The following is a 22,447-nucleotide window of genomic DNA, read 5'->3' as shown; positions in this document are numbered from 1 at the left end:
TTTCTGCTTCGTTTTTTTTTAAGCTGCCGGTGCTAACTCACTGAGGTGACAGCATGGTCCGCTGAAGGGTCGTGCCCACAGTTGGGAAAGCACTGCTGTGGGCCCTCTACTGGGGACCATGGAGAGCAGCACAAGGACGTGGGTACCAGTCAGAAAAGAGAGGAGCTGGGCTCCTGGCAGGGAGGTGACACCCGCTCCCCACCCGCCATCCCTAGGCCTGCTGCTCCCTGTGCGGTTTAAAAAGGACTATCACAGCCATGTCTGCAGTGTTTGTTGGCCACTGTCGGCAGTTTTTCTGGTGGGTTGGGTACCACGGGGGTTATTCAAGAGAATTACCCAGCCCTGTAGGCTTTGTGCTTGGACCTCTCAAAAGGAGCAGGAAATTGTGATTATTAGTGGGCCATTTTATGTCTTTGGGAAATTGAGGTATGCCTTACAAAGGCGGTAGTTTACACGGAGCCACCATTTGTTCAAACTTCACTTCCACATTAATAAGGACTTTTTGGTCATGAGTGACTAAAAACCAGCTTATGTGAAAAGGGGGATTTATTGGTTCCTGTGATTGGCAGGTGCAAAGTTAGCTTCAGGCATGGCTGGACCTAGGGACTCTAGCAGTGTGGGTAGAGCTCTGTCTCTTTCTCTAGGTGTCGGCTTTGCTACCATCTGAGCACTCGCTTCATCCTCAGACTGGAAAGGGAGGGGTCTACTGCAGCTGCAAATGTACATCCTCATGGCTTGTAATCCAAAGAGAAGAAAGACCTCTTTTTCCCAAAGCCCACAGAGCAAATCCTGGGGGGAATTCTGGCCTTGCTTCAGTTCAGTGATGAACCCATCACTGGGGCCTAAAGGATGGCCAGTCGTCAGCTATATCCCCACCTCCTATGGCTAAGGTGGGGTCAGTCAAATCTGAACCATATGGAATAGGTCTTCCCATTACCAAAAGAAGGGGGATAGAATGCTAAATAGAGCAAAATAATTAATTTCCATTCATGATTGATTCCTAACTCCTGCAGGGCTGCTAAAGGGACTGATTCCAGGTTGATGGGGTTCACATAAAGGGATTGTATAGGGCTCTCTGCCTGATCATCAGTTCCTGTCCATTAGAGATGTTCTGATCAGCAGAAGCAGGGTTACTTCAGCTAGACAGCCATTCAGAACTGCCAGCTCTGTTAAAATTGCTCCTTTGTGTGGGGACTTTTGCTTCTCCACTTTTCCTAATGTTAAGGACCGTTTTAGGCAGACCCATTTCTTGTGCTGTCCCACAACTTAACAATCACACCCCACCCATTTCATCAGCTGTTTCGTCCTCCATGTCTGGTCCCTGGTACTGGGGAGTCAGGCATGGAGGTTTCGGGATGGCATTCTCTTCCAGCTATTTTGCTTCCTGAGCCAAGAGTTGCAGCTTCCAATCTTGTTTCTCCCATCAGGCTGCCCGGGGGGGGCTCAACTTGCTTAAAATCCATCAACACTGTCTGGAATAAGTGAAGGTCTTTGCTCAGATCCTTCCATTTCCCTAAATGTCATGCCTCCCCTTTGCTTCTCCCCCTGGGGCCTTTGGAATTTCCCCTTCAGTTTCCACTCCTGTCTTATTCCTATGGTTGGCAGAAATTTGTCCTCACTGCTCCTGCCCACTTGTCCTCTGCTGTCACCCCAGGCCTTGGTGCCATTTTATCCCAGGCAAGGTGCTTTTTTTTTCTGGATCTTTCCCCACACTTTGCTTTCGTTAGAATGTTTTTGAATTTCACTGTCTGGACAATCTATTTTAATAAGCAAATCTTCAATGTAAAGTAGACTCAGATTAATGGAATAAACTCTAGGCTTGGAGCCAGAAGGACCTGTTGATCCTGTGCTCTGATATTACGTCTCCCTCCTTTGGCCTCAGATCTCCCCTCCATGAAATGGGGATGGTCATGCCTGCCTCATAGGATGAACAGAAATTGTGTATGCAGACTGCCTGGCCCAGACCCCAGGGTCAAAAAATGTGCTGTGCTAGTTTTTTCTCCATGTGTAAGCAAAGGAGACCCAGCTCTATCTGGCTTAACCAAACAATGGGATGTCTTGGCCACATATAACTGAGTGGTGTAGGGGAAGGCTGGTTTGAGTCGAGGCTGAAATGTTGTCATCAGAATCTCCAGGCTCTTCTCAGGTAGGCTGTTCACAGAGATGGTCACAGAGGCCTCTGGGTAACATTCTAGCAGCTCAGAGACCCCGAGGAAGGAGACTTGCACTTCCTAGTAGTTCCAGGAAGAGTCCGCAGGCTGATGCTCATTGGCTTGGCTCTGGTCACGAGGCCATCCCTAAGCCAGTTACTGTGGCTGGGGGTAGGGGGTGAGATGCTCTGATTGGCCGTGTCCAAGGTCGTGTGGCTGCCCAGGGCGTTGGGGGTGGGGGTTCTAGTCCCACCCAAACCACAAATATAGTTGGGCAAAGAGGTTTCCCAAAAGAAAATTGGGTACAAATAAGAAGGCAAGTGCATGGTGGGGAAGAGGGGGAAGCAGCAGGAATCCACTGCACACGCTCGTGGGTTATCCTTGCGGAGGCAGTGTTTTTAATAGTGTTGTGCTCTTTGCCCGGAGGAACATTGCCTGGTTTGGCTGTCAAGGCAGGCAGAGGTGGTGCTGCGGCAACAGGGCTTAGACAGGCAGAGGGTGGAAAAGGAGGAAAAGCATCTGGGGGCCACCTCTTGAATCACGGCCTGGTGCTGACTGCTGACTTCTAGTGTCAGTTTTAACCTGGTGTCAGTTAACCTGGGCTGGGGAGCTCTAGGAAGATTGAAAACTTTTACTTGTTTATTCTCAGCATTGTTCGCTTCTAGGAAGGTGGCTCCCCAGAGGGGCTTAACCCAAATTCCCCCTCAACCGCCCCTGCCGCCCTTCTACCAGCACTTCGTTTAGGAGTCCTGCAAAATCAAACAGGGACATTTCCAATTGCTTTTTTGAGTATTTGTGTGTGTGTGTGTGTGTGTGTGTGTGTGTGTGTGTGTGTGAGGAAGATCAGCCCTGAGGTAACATCCATGCCAACCCTCCTCTTTTTGCTGAGGAAGGCCGGCTCTGAGCTAACATCTATTGCCAATCCTCCTCCTTTTTTTCCCCAAAGCCCCAGTAGATAGTTGTATGTCATAGTTGCACATCCTTCTAGTTGCTGTATGTGGGACGCGGCCTCAGCCTGGCCAGACAAGCGGTGTGTCGGTGCGCGCCTGGGATCCGAACCTGGGCCGCCAGTAGCGGAGCATACGCACTTAACCGCTAAGCCACGGGGCCGGCCCCTCCAATTGCTTTTTTGAAGCTGTCCTACTAAAATTATAATGTATGTGTGTGTGTGTGGGGGGGGGTGTATGTTTATCCTCTCTCTTACAGGAGGAATTTAGGTTTTATTTAGCAGCTACCATTTAACTTAGTATATGCACTTGATGGGATTATTTTGTGATCTTTACACCAATCCTATGAAGTAGGTACGATTATTAATCCCATTTTACGAAAGAGGAAACTGAGGCGCAGAGAAGTTGATTAAGCTCCCCAAGGCCACACAGCCAGTCTGTGGTGAAGCCAAGAGTGAACCAAGATTTAGAACCAAGATTTAGGCCATTTGAATCTGGATCCTGGTACAGGTGGGAAGGGCATGGAGGACAGTGCTCCCTCTGGACCAGGAACCCAGGGCAAGAGGTGAATGACCCGCCTTGGCCCCCACCCCAGGACACTCCAGCACTTAAGGGGGTGCGTGAGGGCGAGAGCAAGAGACTCCAGGTTCCAGCAGCCACCAGGGGCCAGGCCAGACAAAGAAGCCAGGGGGCTTTGTTCTCCAGCCCAGCTTCTTTGGAGCCCCAAGGAGGTGCTTTTGCCTGTGTGGGCTGGTGGGCACTGAGTCAGGCTGGGGGGCAGCCTCCTGCCAGCTGATTCCAAGATCAGGGGGGTGGTGTTTTGGATCGCTGGGGCTGGTTTTGACCTCCTTGGGGGCAGAGGCCTGAACAGTATGAAGAAGCCCCCACCAGCACATCAGTCCAATGGGGTTTCATTACTTTTGCCAAATGCTGGAAAGAAACAGGAAATCTAATGGTATGGTGATTTTTTTTTTTTTTTCTTTCCATACATCTTTAGTTTGTGTCCTTTTTCTCTAGTACAAATAGCAAGTGAACAGGGACAAGCCTAAATTTGCAGCTGAAACTGAAAGTGTAGCAGCCACTGCAGTGGTGTCTTGTCTCCCTGTAAGAACTCACTGCTCTTCTGTTTTGAGGAATAGGGGAGGGTGTAAAGAGGGAATGAACCATTTCCCCTACCCCTCCACTGAGAGAGAACCATTGTTCTTTTCCAGCCTTGTCTACCAGACACAGTATTTCCCAAATTTCCAATGTGAACTCGAGTGACCCCGACAGCCTCTGGTTCAGAGACTGAAATGGTTTGTGCCAGTTGTCAGCCTTGCCACGCAGGGAGCCACCCAGCGGAACCCTTGTGCCTCCCACCCACATAACTGGCCTCCGCCAAGTCTGAATGAAGCCACTCTTCTGGCAGATTGCATTTAAGGAATGTCCTAACTGGGCCTGGGAACAGAGGCCTCCTGGGCCCCAAAGCCTCTTTGTCTGGCCTGAACCCTGGTGGCTGCTAGAACCTGAGTGTCTTGCCCCCGCCCTCGTGTGCCCCCCTAAACTGCTGGAGTGCCCTGGGGGTCGAGCTCCTCTGACCCTGGGTTCCTGATCTTGAGGGGAGCCGCTGACTCTATGCCTTTCCCACCTGTACCCTTGAGAAAGTTTTCCGGGGCTGAGATGCCTCATGTGCTCCCCGCCCCATCAGCTGCCAGGGGCTGCCTCTGGGTGCTTATTCCAGAGATGTTAACTGGCCCAGGTGGGGACTGGAATTGGGGGGGTGGGGGGTGTAAATCTTATGCTCAGCAGATGATTTCCAAGCACTGACTTTGAGCAAAGCACTGTTTAGGCATAGTGGGAGAAACCAAACTAGAAGATGGGGTCCCTACACAGATCTTTCAGTTTCATTGAGGACCAAGGACTTGCATTCATGGGACAAATAGAAAACAATAAAGACGAGAGAATCGCCAACTAATGTGCTTCTGGGCAAGCCGAGGCAGAGTGGAGGTGGCCGTTGGCAGGCCTCGGGCTGCCGCTCTGCCTCGCTGTGCTGTGCTTGGTTTGACGTCTTCGGCTGTTATTGTATGAATTTCCAAAGGGCCCTATCTGAGCAGCTCTGGTTCTAGCTGGCTCCGTAGCTGTGGTTGGAATTCTGCTCTTGGGGAGGTTTGTTCCATTTGAGAGGTCACCAGTGAGCAACTCGAGTTGTTTTTCCAGTAGTGCAAGCCGCAGCAAAGCATCTGTCCCATCTCTTCGGCCGGCACAGCTCATCTGGGAATGCAGAGGGCGGCCTTTTCTTGGGGAAAGTGTTTTAAGTGATGAGACTCCAAGATAGGTGAGAAAAAGCAGATTTTGCAAAAATGATGACAAGCTGACCTCGAAGGTCAGGCTCAGTGGGGAGCGGCGCATTCACAGTGCTAGTAAATGAGGCAAAACCCTCTCCTCCTCGCCATTTCTTGGAGATGGAGATAAAGAAAAACTCCTGGAGTATTTATACTGGAGAAAGTTATTTACATTTCTGGCTCAGTCTCCTGGGGTCCAAGCAGGCAGGATCAACAACTGCCTGCTGGAGGGGTAGCCTGCACATCTTTGGTGGGGCTGATTGTCAGTGATAGAAGCTTCTACTTGTTTAAGCAGGATGAAGAACTGACTTCAGTGATGTGTCAACATATGGACATTTTGGTCCTTGCTTCCCTTACTGTCCAGAAGGGGAAGGACTTTAGCGGGGGAAAAGGTATTTTCAAGTGTATCTGACTTTATATAACAGGCATGAACCTAGAAAGTTCTACATGTAAAATCAGAATTGAGTCATATAGAAGCACTATGGAAGTTTATTTTTTAAGGAATCTTATAATTTTATAGAGTAAAAAGACTTTTCGTGAAGCAATAATCACACCTTTATCTCAGTGGTTCATAACATTGGCTGCACATTAGAATCACCTGGGAAACTTTGAAAACTCCTGAGGCCCAGACCACATGCAGAGCAATTACAGCAAGATGTCTAGGAGTGGACCCAGGCGTCAGGAATTTTTTAAACTCCCCAGGTGATTCTAGTGTGCAGCCATTGCTGAGGATCACTGCTTTACCTTCTGTACGCATGCCCCTGAGTGGTCATCTGTTAAGTGTACTGAAAGCAGCCATGTCCTTTCAAGTCAGCAGGAAGACACTTTTAAGAGCATGACAAGGGGGTGGCCCAGTGGCACAAGCAGTTAAGTGCGTGCGCTCCGCTGCGGCAGCCCGGGGTCCGCCGGTTTGGATCTCGGGCTCGCACCGACGCACTGCTTGTTAAGCCATGCTGTGGCGGTGTCCCATATAAAGTAGAGGAAGATGGTCACGGATGTTAGCCCAGGGCCAGTCTTCCTCAGCAAAAAAAGAGGAGGATTGGCATCAGATGTTAGCTCAGGGCTGGTCTTCCTCAAAGGAAAAAAAAAAAGAGCATGACAAATGTGTCAAGACACAGGAACCTGCTGTGTCTGTGCAGAAGCACCCAGCAGAGGAGGTATATGGATCTGTGGAGACATATGTGCTTCCTACATCCATATAATGGAATATTATATCAATCAAAAGGAAACAAATTCTCATACATGCAACAACATGGATGAATCTCAAATGCCTTATGTTAAATTAAAGGAGTTAGACTCCAAAAGCTGTGCAGGTTGCCAGGGTCTGGGAGTGGGGAAGGGGTCGCCTGCAAAAGGGCACAAAGGAACTTTTTTTGGGTGATGGAAATGTTCTATATCTTGATTGTGGTGATAGTTACCCCAGCTGAGTGCATTTGTCAAAATACTAGAACTGTACAGTGAAAACAGGATGTTACTGTATATAAATTATATCCCAATTAAAAAATTTTTTCTTTAAAAAAACCCACTTCCTCATTAATGATGAATGGATAAACAGAATGTGGTCTATCCATACTATGGCACATCATTCAGCCATAAGAAGGAACGAAGTATTGATACATGCTACAACATGGATGAACCTTGAAAGCATTCTGCTAAGTGAAAGAAGCCAGACGCAAAAGGCCACGTATTATATGATTTCATTCATATGAAATATCCAGAACTGGAAAATCCATAGAGACAGAAGGCAGATTTGTGGTTGCCACAAATCTGGGGGAGGAGGACATGGAGAGTGACTGCCTGTGAGTTTCTGTGTCAGGTGATTAAAAAGTTCAGAAACTAGATAGTGGTGATGGTTGTATAACATTGTGAATGTACTCAACGCCACTGAATTGTAAACTTTAAAGTGGTTAAAATGGTAAATTCTATGTTATGTGTATATCACCACCATAAAAAAGAAAAAAAAAACCCACTTCCTATTAACACGCCAGTTACACAGCAGGAACTTGGTAAAGGCTAGGTCCATGTTTGACATTTTTAAAGAAGAGGGGCTTTGGTCTGATGTCTCCCTTCTTAGGCAGAGTGAAGGGGCGTATTTTGCAAAAGCTCATTCTTGAGAACTCGAGGATTCTCTCTGATCAGGAGGAATCTACTCAGCATTCTACCCTCCATTGCGTCTATGTGATGCACAGAAACTTTTACCAGATTCATAACTTTGGTTGGTCCCCAGCAGTTGGGTTCATGTGGATAATATACCCAGTGGCTTGATCTTGGGAACTATTTGGGGGAAGAGGAGGATGCATGTCATATTTAAAAGAATTAGTCTGCTTAGGTTCATGTTTGGAAGGAAAATCATGCTCCATCGTGGGTCTTCAGCAAATGCAGCTGAATAAATAAAAATGTGTGCATAAAACAGCAGGGGAACCGTGAAGAGCAGCTTTTTTGGCATGTTGGGAAGACATTTATGGTTGGGAACCTAGTGACCAAAAACCAAGACTGCCTCTAGATGAGAAAACCGGAGGAGGAGGTCATCTGGAGGCAGAGCTTCGCCACCGCCGAGGGCAGTGAATCGAGCAGTTGACATCCAGCTCTGCGTGGGCCCTGGAAGTCCTGAACAAGAATCTTATTGATGATTTGTCAGACCCTGAGCAGACAACTCTGAACTTTAACAGAGCCAGGATGGAAAGCCCGCACAAGGGCCTACAGTTTCCAGAACGAACAACACACTTATTTTTCCCTCCCTCCACTGGAGGACGAGGAAGGGACCAAAATGAGAAGCGTGGAGCACGGTAGGGGGAAGGGAAACGGGATGAGCTCCTTCCAGAGCCTCAATGAAATAGCCACATTCCTCCAAGGGATTGCCCAGCCCTCTGAGCTCGGAGGGTTGAAAAATATCACCAGGGTTGGCGCAAATTGGGGTCTTGCTTTTGCTGATTATTTCCAAGAGCCTGTAGCAGGACCTCAGAAGTTATGATCCAGGAGAATTACTGGCCTCTGCTTTGTTTAGCAGCTCGTCAGAGGCCCAAACCTACAAAGCTGACCGTTGACCAGAAAGAGGTCATGCCAACCCGAGATATGGACTCGGCACACGCAGAGACAACCATGAACAGCTAGCTTTGGCAGTAAGAAATCTCGGGAGGCAAAAGCTGGCAAGAGAGCTAAGTGCCGCTGGTCATGGGCGGCTCTGTGGAGAAGGGGCCTGGATGGACCTTGAAGGATGACTTAGATCCGGGGAGGAAGGGAAATGACATTCCAGGCTTTGGGACCCTCTCTGGTTCTTGGTCCTGCATTTCTTCAACCCTGGTGCTTATCCTTCACCTAGCATAGCTGTTTAGAGGAAAAGGAGGATCTGTCTGCTTTCTTAGTGCTCCCCCCACTCATCTGCCTGGTCCCTCAGTTCCCCGATGGCAGAGACCACAGCTGCCCAGTTGCCCAGTTCACTGCAGTGTCCTCAAGCCTGTATGTCTGACGGCGTTCTGCATCTCTCAGCCACCCAGGGGCATCTTCTCTTATAGCCCTATGTCTAATGGGATTATCACCAGGTCCCGTTGCTTCTACTTGTCACACATCTCGAATCCAACCCCTCGTCTTCATGGAGAGGTAGAGTTTGGTGGAACGGGAAGCAGAGGCCATGATCCAGATAAACCTCCCTGGCTTCTAGGGAATGGCTACAGTCAGAGGACGGCACATAGCAAGTCCTTTGGACTTGGACATACTTGGGTTTGAGCCCCAGTGCCACTGCTAACTGCGAATGTGACCCAGTCAGGTTGTAATTCAGCCTCAGGTGCCCATTCCCCCACTGTGCACTTGCAGGGTGGTTGTGAGAATTGGAGGTTGTGGCGGCGCAGTGCCCTGCATGGCCCCCGGCTGCTGTGGTTAGGTCGCATCCTCATGATTCTCATCTGTACTAATGCATCATCTACCTGGCCTCCCTGCCTCCCCTCCCAGTCCCCTGGTCCCCTCCCATCCTCCCCACTGTTTGCAGAGTTATTCTATCTCTAGCCTGCTTGAAGAACAGCCTGCATGGCCTTCCGCTCTGCATTGCCCAGAGGCCCTGCAGGATAAGCACTAACTCCTTAGCAAAGCCAATAAAGCCCTCATGATCTGCCCACATGATCTGATCCTACAGTTCTGGTCTCAGAGCCCAGCTTCTCCCTTTGGAGGTCCCCCCGTCCCCATGCTGCATGTGCCCCTGATACCCAGAGCTACTCGTGGTTTCTCAAACTCCCGTGTACCTTCAGTGCTTGAGTCTTCTGAGCATCTCATTCCCTTTTCCTGAAATGCATCTGCCTCTTCTTGGTGAGTTCCTGTTCATTCCTCAATGACCAGCTTATAAATTCCTCCCCCGATAACCCCAGAGTTTGTCTCTTTCCTCGGTGCATTCCTGGTCCTTGGAGACATTCCTGAATTCCTTCTGTTCTCACCCTGTGTGTTCGCTGGGCTCCCCCTCTCCAGACTTGGGGCACCTGGAAGGGCTGGGGACCCCATCCAGGTCACCTTTGTCTCCCCAGAGCCAGGCACAATGCTTTCCACCCTTGGCCTTAGTACATATTTGCTCACGTGAGAATAAACAAAGGCTGTTTTCCAGGAATCAGGGCAGCTTTTGGGAAGAGCTGAGGATGTGGATATGAAGACACTTTCAGTTTTCATGCTTTTTTTCTTTGCTGTGTTTTGTTCAGAAGCAGCAGCAGTGGGACAGCCTCAGGAAGTTCAGAAGTCAGGAAAATGCAGCTGGAGACCCTAATTGCCTTGCCAAGCCTTTCACTTTTCCTTACCCACTGGAGCTGAGTTCAAGGCTCAGTGTCGTTTTCCTGATATTTATGCTGTGTTTTTCCTGGTGTGACTTCTTTAAGCTCGTGGCTTTTTAGCCTGTTGAGCTCCTGCAGCCAACAGGAAGCTCATGAATAGCTATTAAAAACAAAACAAAACTGAGCAAAAAACAACCTAAGGCCTTACCCAGCTGCCGCCTCTTTCCAGAAGCCTGCCGGGGTCTTGTCTGATCTCTTGTCACACTTGAAGTTGATGTCCCCTGCTTGATTCTTGAATTTTATGGTGTCTTGGTCTGTAAATCGCTTCACCTGTGCTGGTCTTGTCCTGCCAATGAGCTTCCAAAAGGCGGGAACCCGGGCATCCTGATCTCTTTTTTAATTTCCCAGGAAGTTCAGGCTGAGGGCCCGGCTGAGTGCTGGGCACACCGTGGGGTCCCACCTGATTCTTACTGATCGGCGGGCTCTACGGGTGCCTTTATCACAGGCAGCATTAGGGCCGCTGGCTACATTTTACCTCCTTGCTTTCAACAAGCCAGAGGGGAGAGGACACACAGACCCCAGTGGAACCCGCTTGATTCCTCATCCGTTAGCAGGACACTGCACAGGTTTCTCTGTTTCTTCTCCAGCTGTGGCAGGTTCTTTCAGGAATACCCCCACTGGGGAGAGAGCGCTCTGATCTACCAGAGGTGGTGCCCCTTCATCTGAGCAAGCTGGCTAACCCCAATATTTGATATGACTGTAACGTGTGCTGGTACTGTCATCACTGCTTTCTTCTGAAATAACAACCCCTCACTCCCCCTCCCTTCCCTTCCTCCCACTCTCCCACCGTCAATGGCAATATTCATTCCAGGGAGTTTGGTTTGGCAGGAATGGAGCTCAGAGGCTACTTCTTCACTAAGATTCAAGGAGGTGTTTGAACAGAAACAGGCCCTGGGCCCTCTCTTAGAACCAGGGGAGCGTGAGGGCTTCTTTCTCTAATGAGGGGGATGAGGGATAGTCTAGGGCTCTGGTTCGGTTCTGGGCGCCAGGCCTTTGGGGGAGGCTGGAAGAAGGCCCTACGTGGAGGCACTGGGTGGGGTGTTGCCAAGAACTCAGGCTTGGAGTCAAGTAGCAAACCCAGCTCTCTGCCATGGGCCATGTGGGACTATATGGGCCTTTTCTGGGCCACTAGGTCCACATGTGCAGAATGGGCATAATAATGCTTACCTCTTAGAGTTGTGAACTAGTAGGTGCCTAAGAAATTTATCCATTCATTTACTGATTCATTCTGTAAACGTTCAGTCACCACTTATAACGGTGTGAAGTATTGAAGATGTGAGACAGATGTGATCCCAGCTCTCATTGAGCTAATAGACTAGACTAGGATGAGAAAGATTTTAAAAATACAATTTAAAAATGTGCAAAATGAATAAAACCATTATCTTATTCATTGATTCTACTCATTTTTAAACTTTATTTCAAAAATATTTTATATTCTTATTGTTAATAGGATGTGGTCAGGGCTATGAAGGCAGGAGTTAGCAGCTGAGTTAGAAAATAAAAAGAAATGTCTGCTTAGAAGGGTGGTCAGGGAAGGCTTCTCTGAGGAGGTGACTTTCCTTTCTTTCCTCTCCCTTGTGTGGTGCGGTGGGGGAATGTCACATTGCAAGGTTTTGTTTTTTCTCTAAAGGGGAGCTTAGAGATGAATGCTATTGGTGGAGAATAAGAAATAACTAATGATGCCATGGGGTGAGAAGAAAAGTCAGGATGAGAAGAGATGATGAAGACAACACTCTTCGTGTGGTTAGTGTAGCATTTCACAAGCACAGTTTGTGAAGAGCTTCACAGATTTTGTGTCATTTACAACAACCTCATGAGATGGGCAGGGCCCACGTGGTTTTCTCCACTTTACAGATGAGGAAATGAGCTTGGAGAAATTGCATGACTGCTCGGAATTCCTGCAGCAGGTGATACAGGGCAAGTCTGGACTTCTTGGCTGCTGCTTTGGGAGCAGGGCCCTCAGGTGCAGCCTCTGGCCTGGGTTCCACTTGCAGAGATTCTGATATCATCAGGCTGGGGTGTGGCTTGGGCATCAGGATTTTTAGTAGCTCTCCAGGTGGTCCCAATGCAGCCAGGGTTGGAAAGCACCGTTTAGAACCCCAAGGAGCCAGCTGCCATTAATGAACATGTTCTGGAGAGCCAGCGGGGCAGGGAGAGCCAAGATGAGGAACCCATCAGCAAATGCAGTGTCCTGTTCTTAATAGAGACTTAGGTCAAAAAAACAAGAACAATAATGTGAATGCCCTGCTCCTAGACTGTTGCCCTCTGCACTAGCATTTCTGCAGGGTGGTTCCAACTAGAAATTGGCAAGTGCTTTTTATCCTGGTTGTCCTTGAGAGAACCGTATTTGACATCTGGATCTGTAGCCCCAGAGCCCTTAACCAGCTTGGGAGTGATGCTGGACTCGGTGGCAATTGAGGTGGCTTAATCACTAAGGAAACTCAGGGGAAGGTTTTGTTTGCCCAAGTGTGGCTTTTGATGGGTTGTCCATATTTCTGTGAGAACAGAACAATCACTGTTTCATCTCCTCGGAGTGACTCGGTGTTTCCCCATCATCCCTGGGGAAAGGATTAACAACTGGGTCAACCACAGCATTTCTTTTGATGGTTGTGGGTTTGATCTGTGTTCAAGTTCTCCAGACCCTGAGCTATTTTGATTGACCTTTATTGAAGAAGAAAAGCCTGTTTCCAGAGTCTTATAACCTGATGGGCTTGAATGGGCCACCTTGGCCACTGTCACTCCAGTGGCCCAGGAAGGCCATCTTAAAGGTGAGGGCCTGTCTCCTTCTCTCTGCCACCCTGGCACTGGGAGTCCCACATTTTGGCTGGACCTCCCCCATGCTGCCAGACCTCACCCCAAACCCCTCCCCTCAGGACCCAGAGGGTCCATGGTGGGGGGCTAAGGGATCCAGAGGTGTATCTGAGCTGGGCCTTTGGAGAGAAGGCAGCCACTGTAAAGGGTTCTTCTGTTTTCTTTTTCTAGCCCTAGAGCAGCTGCTGACAGAGCTGGACGACTTCCTCAAGATTCTCGACCAGGAGAACCTGAGCAGCACAGCCGAGGTGAAGAAGAGTGGCCTGGCCGAGCTCCTCCGGCTTTACACCAAGAGCAGCAGTAAGTGTGGCCCCGGGTCCTCAGAGAGGTCCCTGTGGAACCAGAAAGGTGGTTGTATGTGTACTAGGCTGCCATAACAAAATCCCACAGACCGGGTGGCCTAACAACAGAAATTTGTTTTCTCACAGTTCTGGAGGCCAGAAATCTGAGATCTAGGTGTCGGCAGGGTCGGTTCCTTCTGAGGCCTCTCTCCTTGGCTTGTAGATGGCCGTCTTCACAGCATCTTCCCTCTGTGTGCATGCCTGTGTCCTAATCTCTTGTTATAAGGACACTGGTCATGTTGGCCTCATTTAATGTTAATGACCTCTTTAAAGACCTTTTCTTCAAGTCTTTAGTCACATTCTGAGATACTGAGGTTAGGACTGAGGGTTAGGACTTAATATATGAATTTGGGGGGGGGACACAGTTCAGCCCATAACAATAGTGCAGGAGTAATGTGATGTGAATGGGAACCCCAGAAGTCTCTGAACCCTCAACACAGCAGCCCATGAGTGGAGTTTTAAACAAAGAATTTTCAAAGCACTTTTCCTGACTGGTTGAGAGTAGAGAGGAGACAATAAACTATTATAATAATAACTAACGCTTAATTGAGCACTTCCCGCTTCCACACGTATTAACTTGTTTCATCTTCAAGACAGCCCTATGAGGTTGGTGCCCTTATTACAGATGAGGAAACTGAGGCCTGGAGAGTTTAAATTACTTGCCCAATGTCATACAGCCCAAGGGAAAACAGGAAAATGTAGTTTTAAGACTTTGTAAATCACAGAACCCTGAGTTGATAATTTTTTCTATCTTTTTTATTGAGATAGATATTATATACAAGCAGGTACACAGATCTTAAGTGTTCAATTCAATGAGTTTCAACAATTGTATACACCTGCGTATCCACCACCCACAGCAAGACATACAACATTTCTGTCATTCCAGAAAGTTCTTTCTTGCCCTTTCCCAGTGAATTCCCTAGCCCTACCCCAAGGCGTTGCTTGTCCTAGAGCTTCATATAAGTGGAATCGTACGGTATGTACTTTATGTCTGGCCTCTTTGCTCAGGAGATTTGCTGTAGGGTGTGTCAGTGGTTTGTTCCTTTTATTGCTGAGTAGTATTCCATTCTACAAATACAGCACAATCTGCTTATCCATTCACTTCTTGATGGACATCTGGGTTGTTCACAGATTTGGGCTATTATGAATAATAAGGCTGCTCTGAACATTCTTGTACAAGTCTTCTTATGGACATCTGGTTTCATTTCTAGCACATTCAGATTTTTTTTTTAAAAAAAGAAAAGCCTTCTTCTGAAGTCATAACAGTTTAGTTGTTTATTTTTATATCGGATATTTGAGAATTGAAAGTGATGTGTGGGGACAGTAAGGGACTGTGAGAGGCCATCTAATCCATCTGCTTCACAGCAGGAGCAGCCTAAATCTGTGCCAGGGAAGGGGCATGCACCTGCTCCTGCCATCAAGTCAGGAAGTTCTCCCTTCCGTCCAACCTGAATCCGCCAGGCGACATTTCAGGGTCCCTTTTCCTTTTCTTTGTTCCCTGTGGAACTAGTTTCTATTCTCTGAATAACAATCATAAAGCTGAAGCATGTTGCTATACGCTCAGAAGCCCTCCCTTCAGGTGGAATGATCTTGCTCCCTCAGCCTCTCATTTTCCTTGAGCCCCATCCATCACCTTTGCAGCTCTCCAGGGTCCCCCTGGGTTCTCAGGCTCCTCCTGGCTTCGTAGTGAGCGTCTGCTGGCCTGTGAGTGCCGGTCAGCAGCACGTCAAAGGTGGGAATGGCGCCTGGGAAGTCCACATTACAAAGCAGGTAAGTTAGAGAGGGATGAGTCACTCCATGAAAGGATTCATCAGTGAGCCCTTTAAAAAGCACATTCCCAAAACCCTTGAGATGTGCTCCAACCTGAGAATGTTCAATGATGAAGAACACCTCTGGGATGGGGTCTGGACCATGGTTCTTGGGTCTTACCCCTCTCTCAGAGCCCCCTGTGTTGGGTCCTCTTTTTGGTTTAACGTGCCATGTAGCCTCCTGTAGGATGACCTTTGTTTCACCCTTGATCATTGTATGTTCTGTTCTCACAAAGTCAGGTCTTCCCCCACACCGTGGTTTCTGCAGCTTGCAGGGCTGCAGGAGGCTGCTGAGAATCGGTCAGCGGGCTTGCCCAGTGTGAATCGCCCCCAGAGCATCACCCAGACCACTGATACACGTGCACGGCCACACTGAGGCCTGTGGCTGCCACGTCTATTCTCAAGGTTGATGTCCACTTATTAATAGCCACTGTTTGGCTGAGAACTTCCCCTCTGGTCCTCTGTGCACCCTCTCAGACTGCAGAGTGGTTATAACAGCAGCTAACATTTTTTGTAATTTACCATGTCCCAGCATTGTAATTAATGTATGAAATGACATGGATTACGTCATCTAATCCTCATCCCAAGTGAGAGAGTTGGTGTTATCCCCGTCTTATTAACAAGGGAGCGAGGCTTGGAAAGTCACTTGCTCGAGGCACATGGCCGTGAGTGGCAGAGCCAGGGCTTGGGCCTGGGCTAGTATACCTAACCATTATACTCCCACCCCTCCCCTCCCTGTATCAGATTAATTGTTGTGCTGCCCAGGACAGAATCCAAAGCCCCCTGAAATTAAAGCATCCGCCTTCCTCTCTCAACCTCCCAGGACTGCCTCACTGTCTTCCAGAAAATTAGCTCAGCCTGATGGAACTTGCAGGTGGAGACAGACTGATCATTTCGAGATAGCCTGTGGTCTACACTGGCTGAGCTGTTGTTTACTCCTACACATTTGGGGTGAAGTGTATGTGTGTTTACACTTTTCAAATGGAACTGTCCATTTGGGTTTCCTGGTCTTTTGTTTTATTACTGTAACACAAATTTTCTACTCTGCTTTTTGTCTGGGTGGTGAGGTCAAGGCACAGATTGAGGTCTCTTTATTTGGGGGCCTGCCTCCACCCGTGAGGGCCGTGGGCCTCCTGGTACCCCTCTCAGAGACTCTGGGGAAGTTTCAGGGGCTGCCCTTCTGATGGGAAGAGCGTCAGACGTTCTGTCTGTCCAACCATAGCAAGGAGGGTCCATGTCCCTCCTGCCTACCCCTCACCCACTTCGCTGGGAAAGACCACCCTCTGCAGACAAGGGTCGTTCCTGCAGGAATCACACACTTGTTCAGAGCACGATGAGCCCTCCTTTCCAACCATACCTGCGGCCGTGGTCATTTCCCGCACACCTGTGTAACTATCCCATTTGGGTTTGCCCTTCTCCACCGCCCCTGCGCTGTTGGGTTCACAAAGGCAGAGACAGTGTCTGTTTTGTTTTTTGCTGTATCCCCAGCACCTTACACAGTGCTGGTGCTCCGTGCACTTCTGAAAATGGAGAGAATGATAGAAAGTTCTCCAGCCCACGGCTGCCGCCTCCCAGACATAGGACAGTCGGCAGCCTTCCCTTCCAGGACCAAGTTCACTGGGCTTTTTCCAACATTGCAGACGGTCCTGGGATCCTCTTACTTACCAACCTGGATGGTATTGGATTAGCAACCCTGAGAATCAAAACCTAGTCAACCACGGCCTGCAGAGTGCCCAAGGCGGAGGATGCAGCCTCGCGAGGTGGCCAGTGCGAATTTTCTCTGCAATTTACAAATCACCGTCTTGGAGAGGAAGCACCTGCTCAGAATACAACAGTTAATAACAGCAATATCTTGCCTAGTTTTTTTTCTTCAGGAATGTGGGCTTAGTCAACAATATGAAAACAGAGATGACCATAAAATGAACATTAAACACTATTTACGTTCCTTCGCTTCCTTTTTTGATCTTTATCAGTGTCATCTGAATATTTTCGTGTAGTTGTGCTTTTCCTCTGTATTCTGCTTTACATTATTTTTATGTTTAGAATTGCTGCCCGTGCACATTTCTGTGTGTCGACAGTTCACATACTTTTTCTTTTATTGCTACTCTGAAACATGATCCTTTAATTTAGCTGTGAGCCTTGGATATCTTTGTAAACAGCAGACGTAGGGCTACTTGATTATTTTTCACAGTTGAGTGGTGTCCACTGATGGGTGAACAGTAATATTGAACCAGCCCCTATTAATGGGCATTTCAGTTCTGTTCTTTTTTAAAAAAAGAATCTCATACGATATTGCAACGAACATCCTCAAATAAAATTTTGTCTACATGCTGGAGTTTATCTTCAGGATAAATTTCTGGCAGTGGAAATGCAGGGTTAAAGAGTCTGAACACTTAAAATTAAATGATCCTCCAAAATCACCTTCAAATGATTGTGCCATTCTACACAGTCTCTAGTGATCCATTTATTTTTAAAGGTGATATGCTGGTATGTATGTTGATGGGCCATGGTTCATTTCATCATTTTCCTATTATTGAGCCTTTGAGTTATTTCCCACATTTTAGGCTGTCGTTTTTCATCTTTGTTAGTTATGAGGTTATCTTACTTTTTCAAATTCCCTAATATTTGAGTCTTGTACTCCTGAAAACTTAAGAGTTAGGTAGAAACAGACACTATCGTCACAATTGTTTTCTATAAAATGCACACAAGAAAACCAAGACTCACGGGTTCGGTGTTTTGCTCAGACTTCCAACGTTAATGGCAGAGCCTGGCTGAGACCTCCCCCCACCCCCCATCTCCTGCCTCCCCCTGCAGAGTGCCTTTCCCCTGTGCCCTGCCCTGGAGAATGTCCTGACCCAGCCCCTATGGGGCTCCGTCAGTGGAAGTATGCAAGTTGTGGCTAACTACGTTTAGATCTCATAGTTCCCTCCCATAAACTGCTGCAGCCTGTGGTATAGGGGTAACGTTGCTGGCTGGTCCTGGCAGGGCTGGGCACTGGGGTGGCAATCCCAAGGGCTGATGGCGGAAGACCCATGTGGCCTGTTCTTCTGGGTTCTCAGGGCTCTCTGTTGCAGGCCTTTTGGCTGGAGTCTGGGCGATCTGTGGCGTGAAGCAGACTGACACTGAACTGCCTCCTTCGCCAGGGGTTTGAATGGGGCCCCTTGGCTCAGCAACACCGTCTCTAACCACTGGAATTTATCAGCTGCAAGTTTCTAGGAAATGCATTTCCAGGAGGAAAGACACTAGGATGAGCTTCCTCTACAGGCTTCTGAAGAAAGGGTCGTTGGGACATTAAAAACTGAGGAAGTATTACCGTTTCTCTGCCCAGAGAGGCACTGGAAAGGTGACAACCTGCACAGAAATGATTTTAAAGGAGAGGAAGAGCTGTTCTGCTGCAGAGTACCATCTACAGGTAGAGCAGGTGGCTGGTGGTGCTCCAGTTCCAATTCCCAGCACATTCACCCCTCCAAACCCAGAGCTCATGATTTGGCTGTCTCAGGCCCCCACAATGGCACCCCCACCCAGAGGCCTGGGAGCTAAACTTCCAGATCCTTAGTGTAACCTGTCTTGTATAGATATCAATGATTAGCCCATGCAACTAATTCAGACTAGGTTGAGAGTGATTGATAGGAAATGTTTTACAATTTAAATGAAATGCTAGGAAACCCCAAGAAATCTCTGCTTGGTGGAATATGAGGCAGATTTTGAGGTATGGGTGCCTTTCCACTTAAGACTTTTATTCCTGAAGCTTTCCTTCTGTACCCTCGCTCTTCCTACCCTGCCCTCCCCAAGGCTAGAAAAATAAAAGTTAGCAACTTGGCATTTCTTTTCTTGGAAATCTGTCAACTCTCTCTATAATGGACTCCTTCAATCAACTCAAAATGTTGTGTACTTTTACTGGAACTCAAGCTGATGATAATGTCTCTGGGGGGACACTGTTTCACTCTAGAAGTCCTTTCCAGTCATGAAATCCCATGAAGCCTGTGTCTTCCATCCCCCTTCTGCAGGTTCGGATGAGGAGTACATTTATATGAACAAAGTGACGGTCCACAAGCAACAGAATGCCGATTCCCAAGACAAAGGTACAGGGCTAGGACTGCTGATGGCATGGCCAGCTCCCGGGAGGGGGGAAGGTATAAGGCTGGGTCCCATCTCACCCTCCTTCCTCCCAGCCAGCACCACAGCCAGGCCTGGTGGACTTATTTTTGGAAGTCACATTTTGGTTGGTGGTATTTTGGGTTGATGTATTTTGGGATATTCATCAGGCCACCTCCTTGCCTCTTAAAGGTCTCTCGTCCCCTTCGTGCTTAAGGAATCTGTCCCTAAAATCTCTCAGCTTTTCCCAGCCTCATGCCAGGAATAGGAAGTCATAATTCAGATGTTCTAAGAAAGCAGCTGTGGATGGTGCTGATCCCACGGTTCCAGCTTTGTGTCTTTTGATAGAAGTCTGAATTTTATGTGTGTAGGGGGTCCCAGGGGGAGGAAATGGTGATGTCAGCAACTGCCTTAGTATTTAAGACTTTGTTCAAAGGTGCACTCTTGGCAGAACACTTTATCTCCATTGGAAGGACATATTGTGTCTTCCATGGTGTCTTACACTTCTGCTTTGTTCCGTTCTCTGCATTTCTCCGCAAACCTTCAGGAGTGGGTCTAGCAGGACCCCAGGGAGGCCCAGAGGTTTGCAGAGCTGCCTAGTTGCAGAGGAGGACAATTAGAAGCCCCGTCTCCCAACTCCTGAGCCTGTGACTCAAATGCAAAGGTGTAGAGAGAGGAGGGAACACAGCACCCCAAAGTGCTCCGTCCTGTTAAAGGCTTGGCTTCCAGACATCAGCCACCAAAGCCGTGAGGTCAGATCTGCCTGATCCTGTCTGTCCCAGGGCTGGCTGGGCCACCACTGAGATGGTCATGCTCACAAGAGCCTCTGGTGCCTTTTCCTTAAAAGCACACAGAGGGTTGGTGGCCAAGTTCTCCAGTGTGGCTTTTCCACCTCCCGCCCCATGGCCAAGCCTGGGGCTCAGCAGAACTCATCTGCATTAAGGCAGCCACCGTGCCCAGGGTTGTTTGCCTTCTGGGGAAACGGGTGGAAAGAGCCATAATCACAGGGTCGGTGCTGACTGAGGCTCAATATAGTGACCCCCGGGCAGCCACTCTGCTCACTAAATCTCTGTGGCTAGACCATTTTTGACATGGGGCAGGTGGAGGAGAAGGTGCAGAGCCTGCCAGAAACCTCAAACCAGTTCCCTCGGAGGAATCTGCCACGGTTGGGGCACTACTGCACCCTATTCTTGGAGGAAAAACAACGTTGGCTCTGGGGACCGCCTGCCTGGGTAATTAACACCTGCTCAAATAGAACTCACGGCACATGTGACCAGACATTCCTGGATAATGAGACCCTGCTGTGAGGCTGGGCCCCTCACCAAAGCCTTCTGCTTGCTGCCCACAGCACCCGAGGAGCAGAGCCCTCTGACCAACGGGGAGCCCAGCCAGCACTCCTCGGCCCCTCAGAAGAGTCTCCCGGACCTCCCGCCACCCAAAATCGTAAGTGTTGGTCCAAAACCCCTGATTTCCCTGACTTGGGCCCCGTGAACTTCCAGTTTTTTCACAGGGGCCAGTCCACCAAACGTCTGCATCTTTTGAGCACCTACTGTGTGCAGGGCATGGGGCAAGACACTGGGAGAGAGAGAGCAAATGTAAGCGTGCCTGTAGGCGACATCATTTCCTCCGGACCACTGTACTCAGGATGCTAGGGGTAATGGGAGTGGAGATGAGGGAGATGGCCTCTAGCAAGTGCCACCACGTGTCTGAGGCTGTGCCAGGCTCTTTACCCAGCACCATATGAGTGGAGCCTTGTACAGCTGTGGTCACCGGCTCAGGCTGGACATTGTGATGACCTTTTAGAAATGTAAATCATATCACACTGCACTTCCTGCTTGAAATCCACCAATAGCTCTCAATGAACATAGGAAAAAACATCCACGCTCCTTAACGTGGCCCCAGGGCCTACACCATCTGGCCTAGCTGCATCTCCAGCCTAGTCACATCTGCTCTTCACTGCCCTCCCTTCTGGTCCTGGATTGCACCACGTGGTCGGTCCTGCCTCAGGAACTTTGCATTTCCCCGGCTCTGGGTCTTCAGTGGCTGCCCCCTCCTCATCTCGCAGACATTCTTAGACTGACTTTTCCTGACCTGCCGACATGAGACATCCCAGCTCCATCCATGCCCCAGTTACTGTCGGTCCTACCACCCAGTTACCCCTCCATGGCACTTGCCACCATTGAGACAGTCTTGTTTATTATTTGCCTCCCAGACCAGATGTATGCTCCCTGGGACAGGGACTGTGTCTGTCATTTAGTGCTTCATGTCCTGTGTCTGCACACAGTGGGGCATACACTGGAGGGATGGATGGAAGGAAGGAATTGTGCAATCCTACAGGCTTGGGTTCAGATCCCAGCTCTGCCACGTACTAGCTCTGACCTTAAGAAAGTTATTTAGGGTCTCTGGCTCTCTGTTTCCTGGTGTTTAAGTGAAAGGAATGTGAACATCTCTCTCATGAGGTTGTCTTCTTCAGTGGACTAAGGCTGTGCATGGCATGCTACATTTAGTATTCAGGGAGGAAACCGAGAATCAGCAGGTTTATAATGTCTGAATGTCACGCAGCCTTGAAGGGGCAGAGCCAGAATTTGAACCCAAGTTCTTTCCTCTCTAGGATCTGATTGGGGAGGCTTCCTAGAGAGGTGTGAAGCAAGAGCTGGGAAGGATTGCTATGGGTGGCAGGGGTCCTGGGGTCAGCGCCAGCAGGAAGCTGTGTGACTCCATGATCACTGAGTGCCCACCAAGCCATCCATCACTGGATCTCTGGGCTCAGGTCACTGCTGAGGGGGTCCTGACCCCCATCCGGCCCCCTTCATTCATGCCTTCCTGAGGGACGACAACGTTCCTCAAGCTGCTTTCCTGCAGCCACAGCTGGTGGGGCAGTTCTGGAGTGCCTGGGACAGTGTCCCATCACATGAGGCCCCCGGAGCCGGGTGACAGCTGGGGAGGACTCTTCATCTCAGGCCAGGTGAGACTGATGGACTGAGCCTGAGTCCCAGGTGCCGCCATGATGCTGATGATGCTGGTGACTGCCCCGCCCTGAGCCGCTGCCCCGCTTGTGCCTGCAAACACGATCCTCCTCACCACCCATCAGGGGTGCCTATTTTTGTCACTGTTTTTCATATGAAGAAACAGAAGCTCAGAAAGTTAAAACAACTGGCCAAGGTCCCAC

The 22,447-nt window shown here is 49.0% G+C and overlaps 1 protein-coding gene across 8 annotated transcripts in view; it reads left to right on the top strand.

Annotated features, from left to right (window-relative positions):
• AFAP1L2 (actin filament associated protein 1 like 2) overlaps positions 1-22,447 on the top strand; it is a 107,091-nt gene that overhangs the window by 53,861 nt on the left and 30,783 nt on the right. For all 8 annotated transcript variants that reach the window (XM_058544054.1, XM_058544050.1, XM_058544049.1 and 5 more), the window contains exons 2-4: positions 13,206-13,334; positions 19,191-19,265; positions 20,627-20,721. In XM_058544054.1, the coding sequence (XP_058400037.1) occupies positions 19,214-19,265; positions 20,627-20,721 (147 nt within the window). In that variant the 5' untranslated portion in view covers positions 13,206-13,334; positions 19,191-19,213. The remainder of the gene's footprint in view (positions 1-13,205; positions 13,335-19,190; positions 19,266-20,626; positions 20,722-22,447) is intronic.

Source organism: Diceros bicornis, chromosome 6, assembly GCF_020826845.1.
Source record: "Diceros bicornis minor isolate mBicDic1 chromosome 6, mDicBic1.mat.cur, whole genome shotgun sequence".
NCBI lineage: Eukaryota > Metazoa > Chordata > Mammalia > Perissodactyla > Rhinocerotidae > Diceros > Diceros bicornis.
The sequence above is the reverse complement of the archived record's forward strand: the minus strand, read 5'-3'. Positions and strand labels throughout refer to the sequence as shown.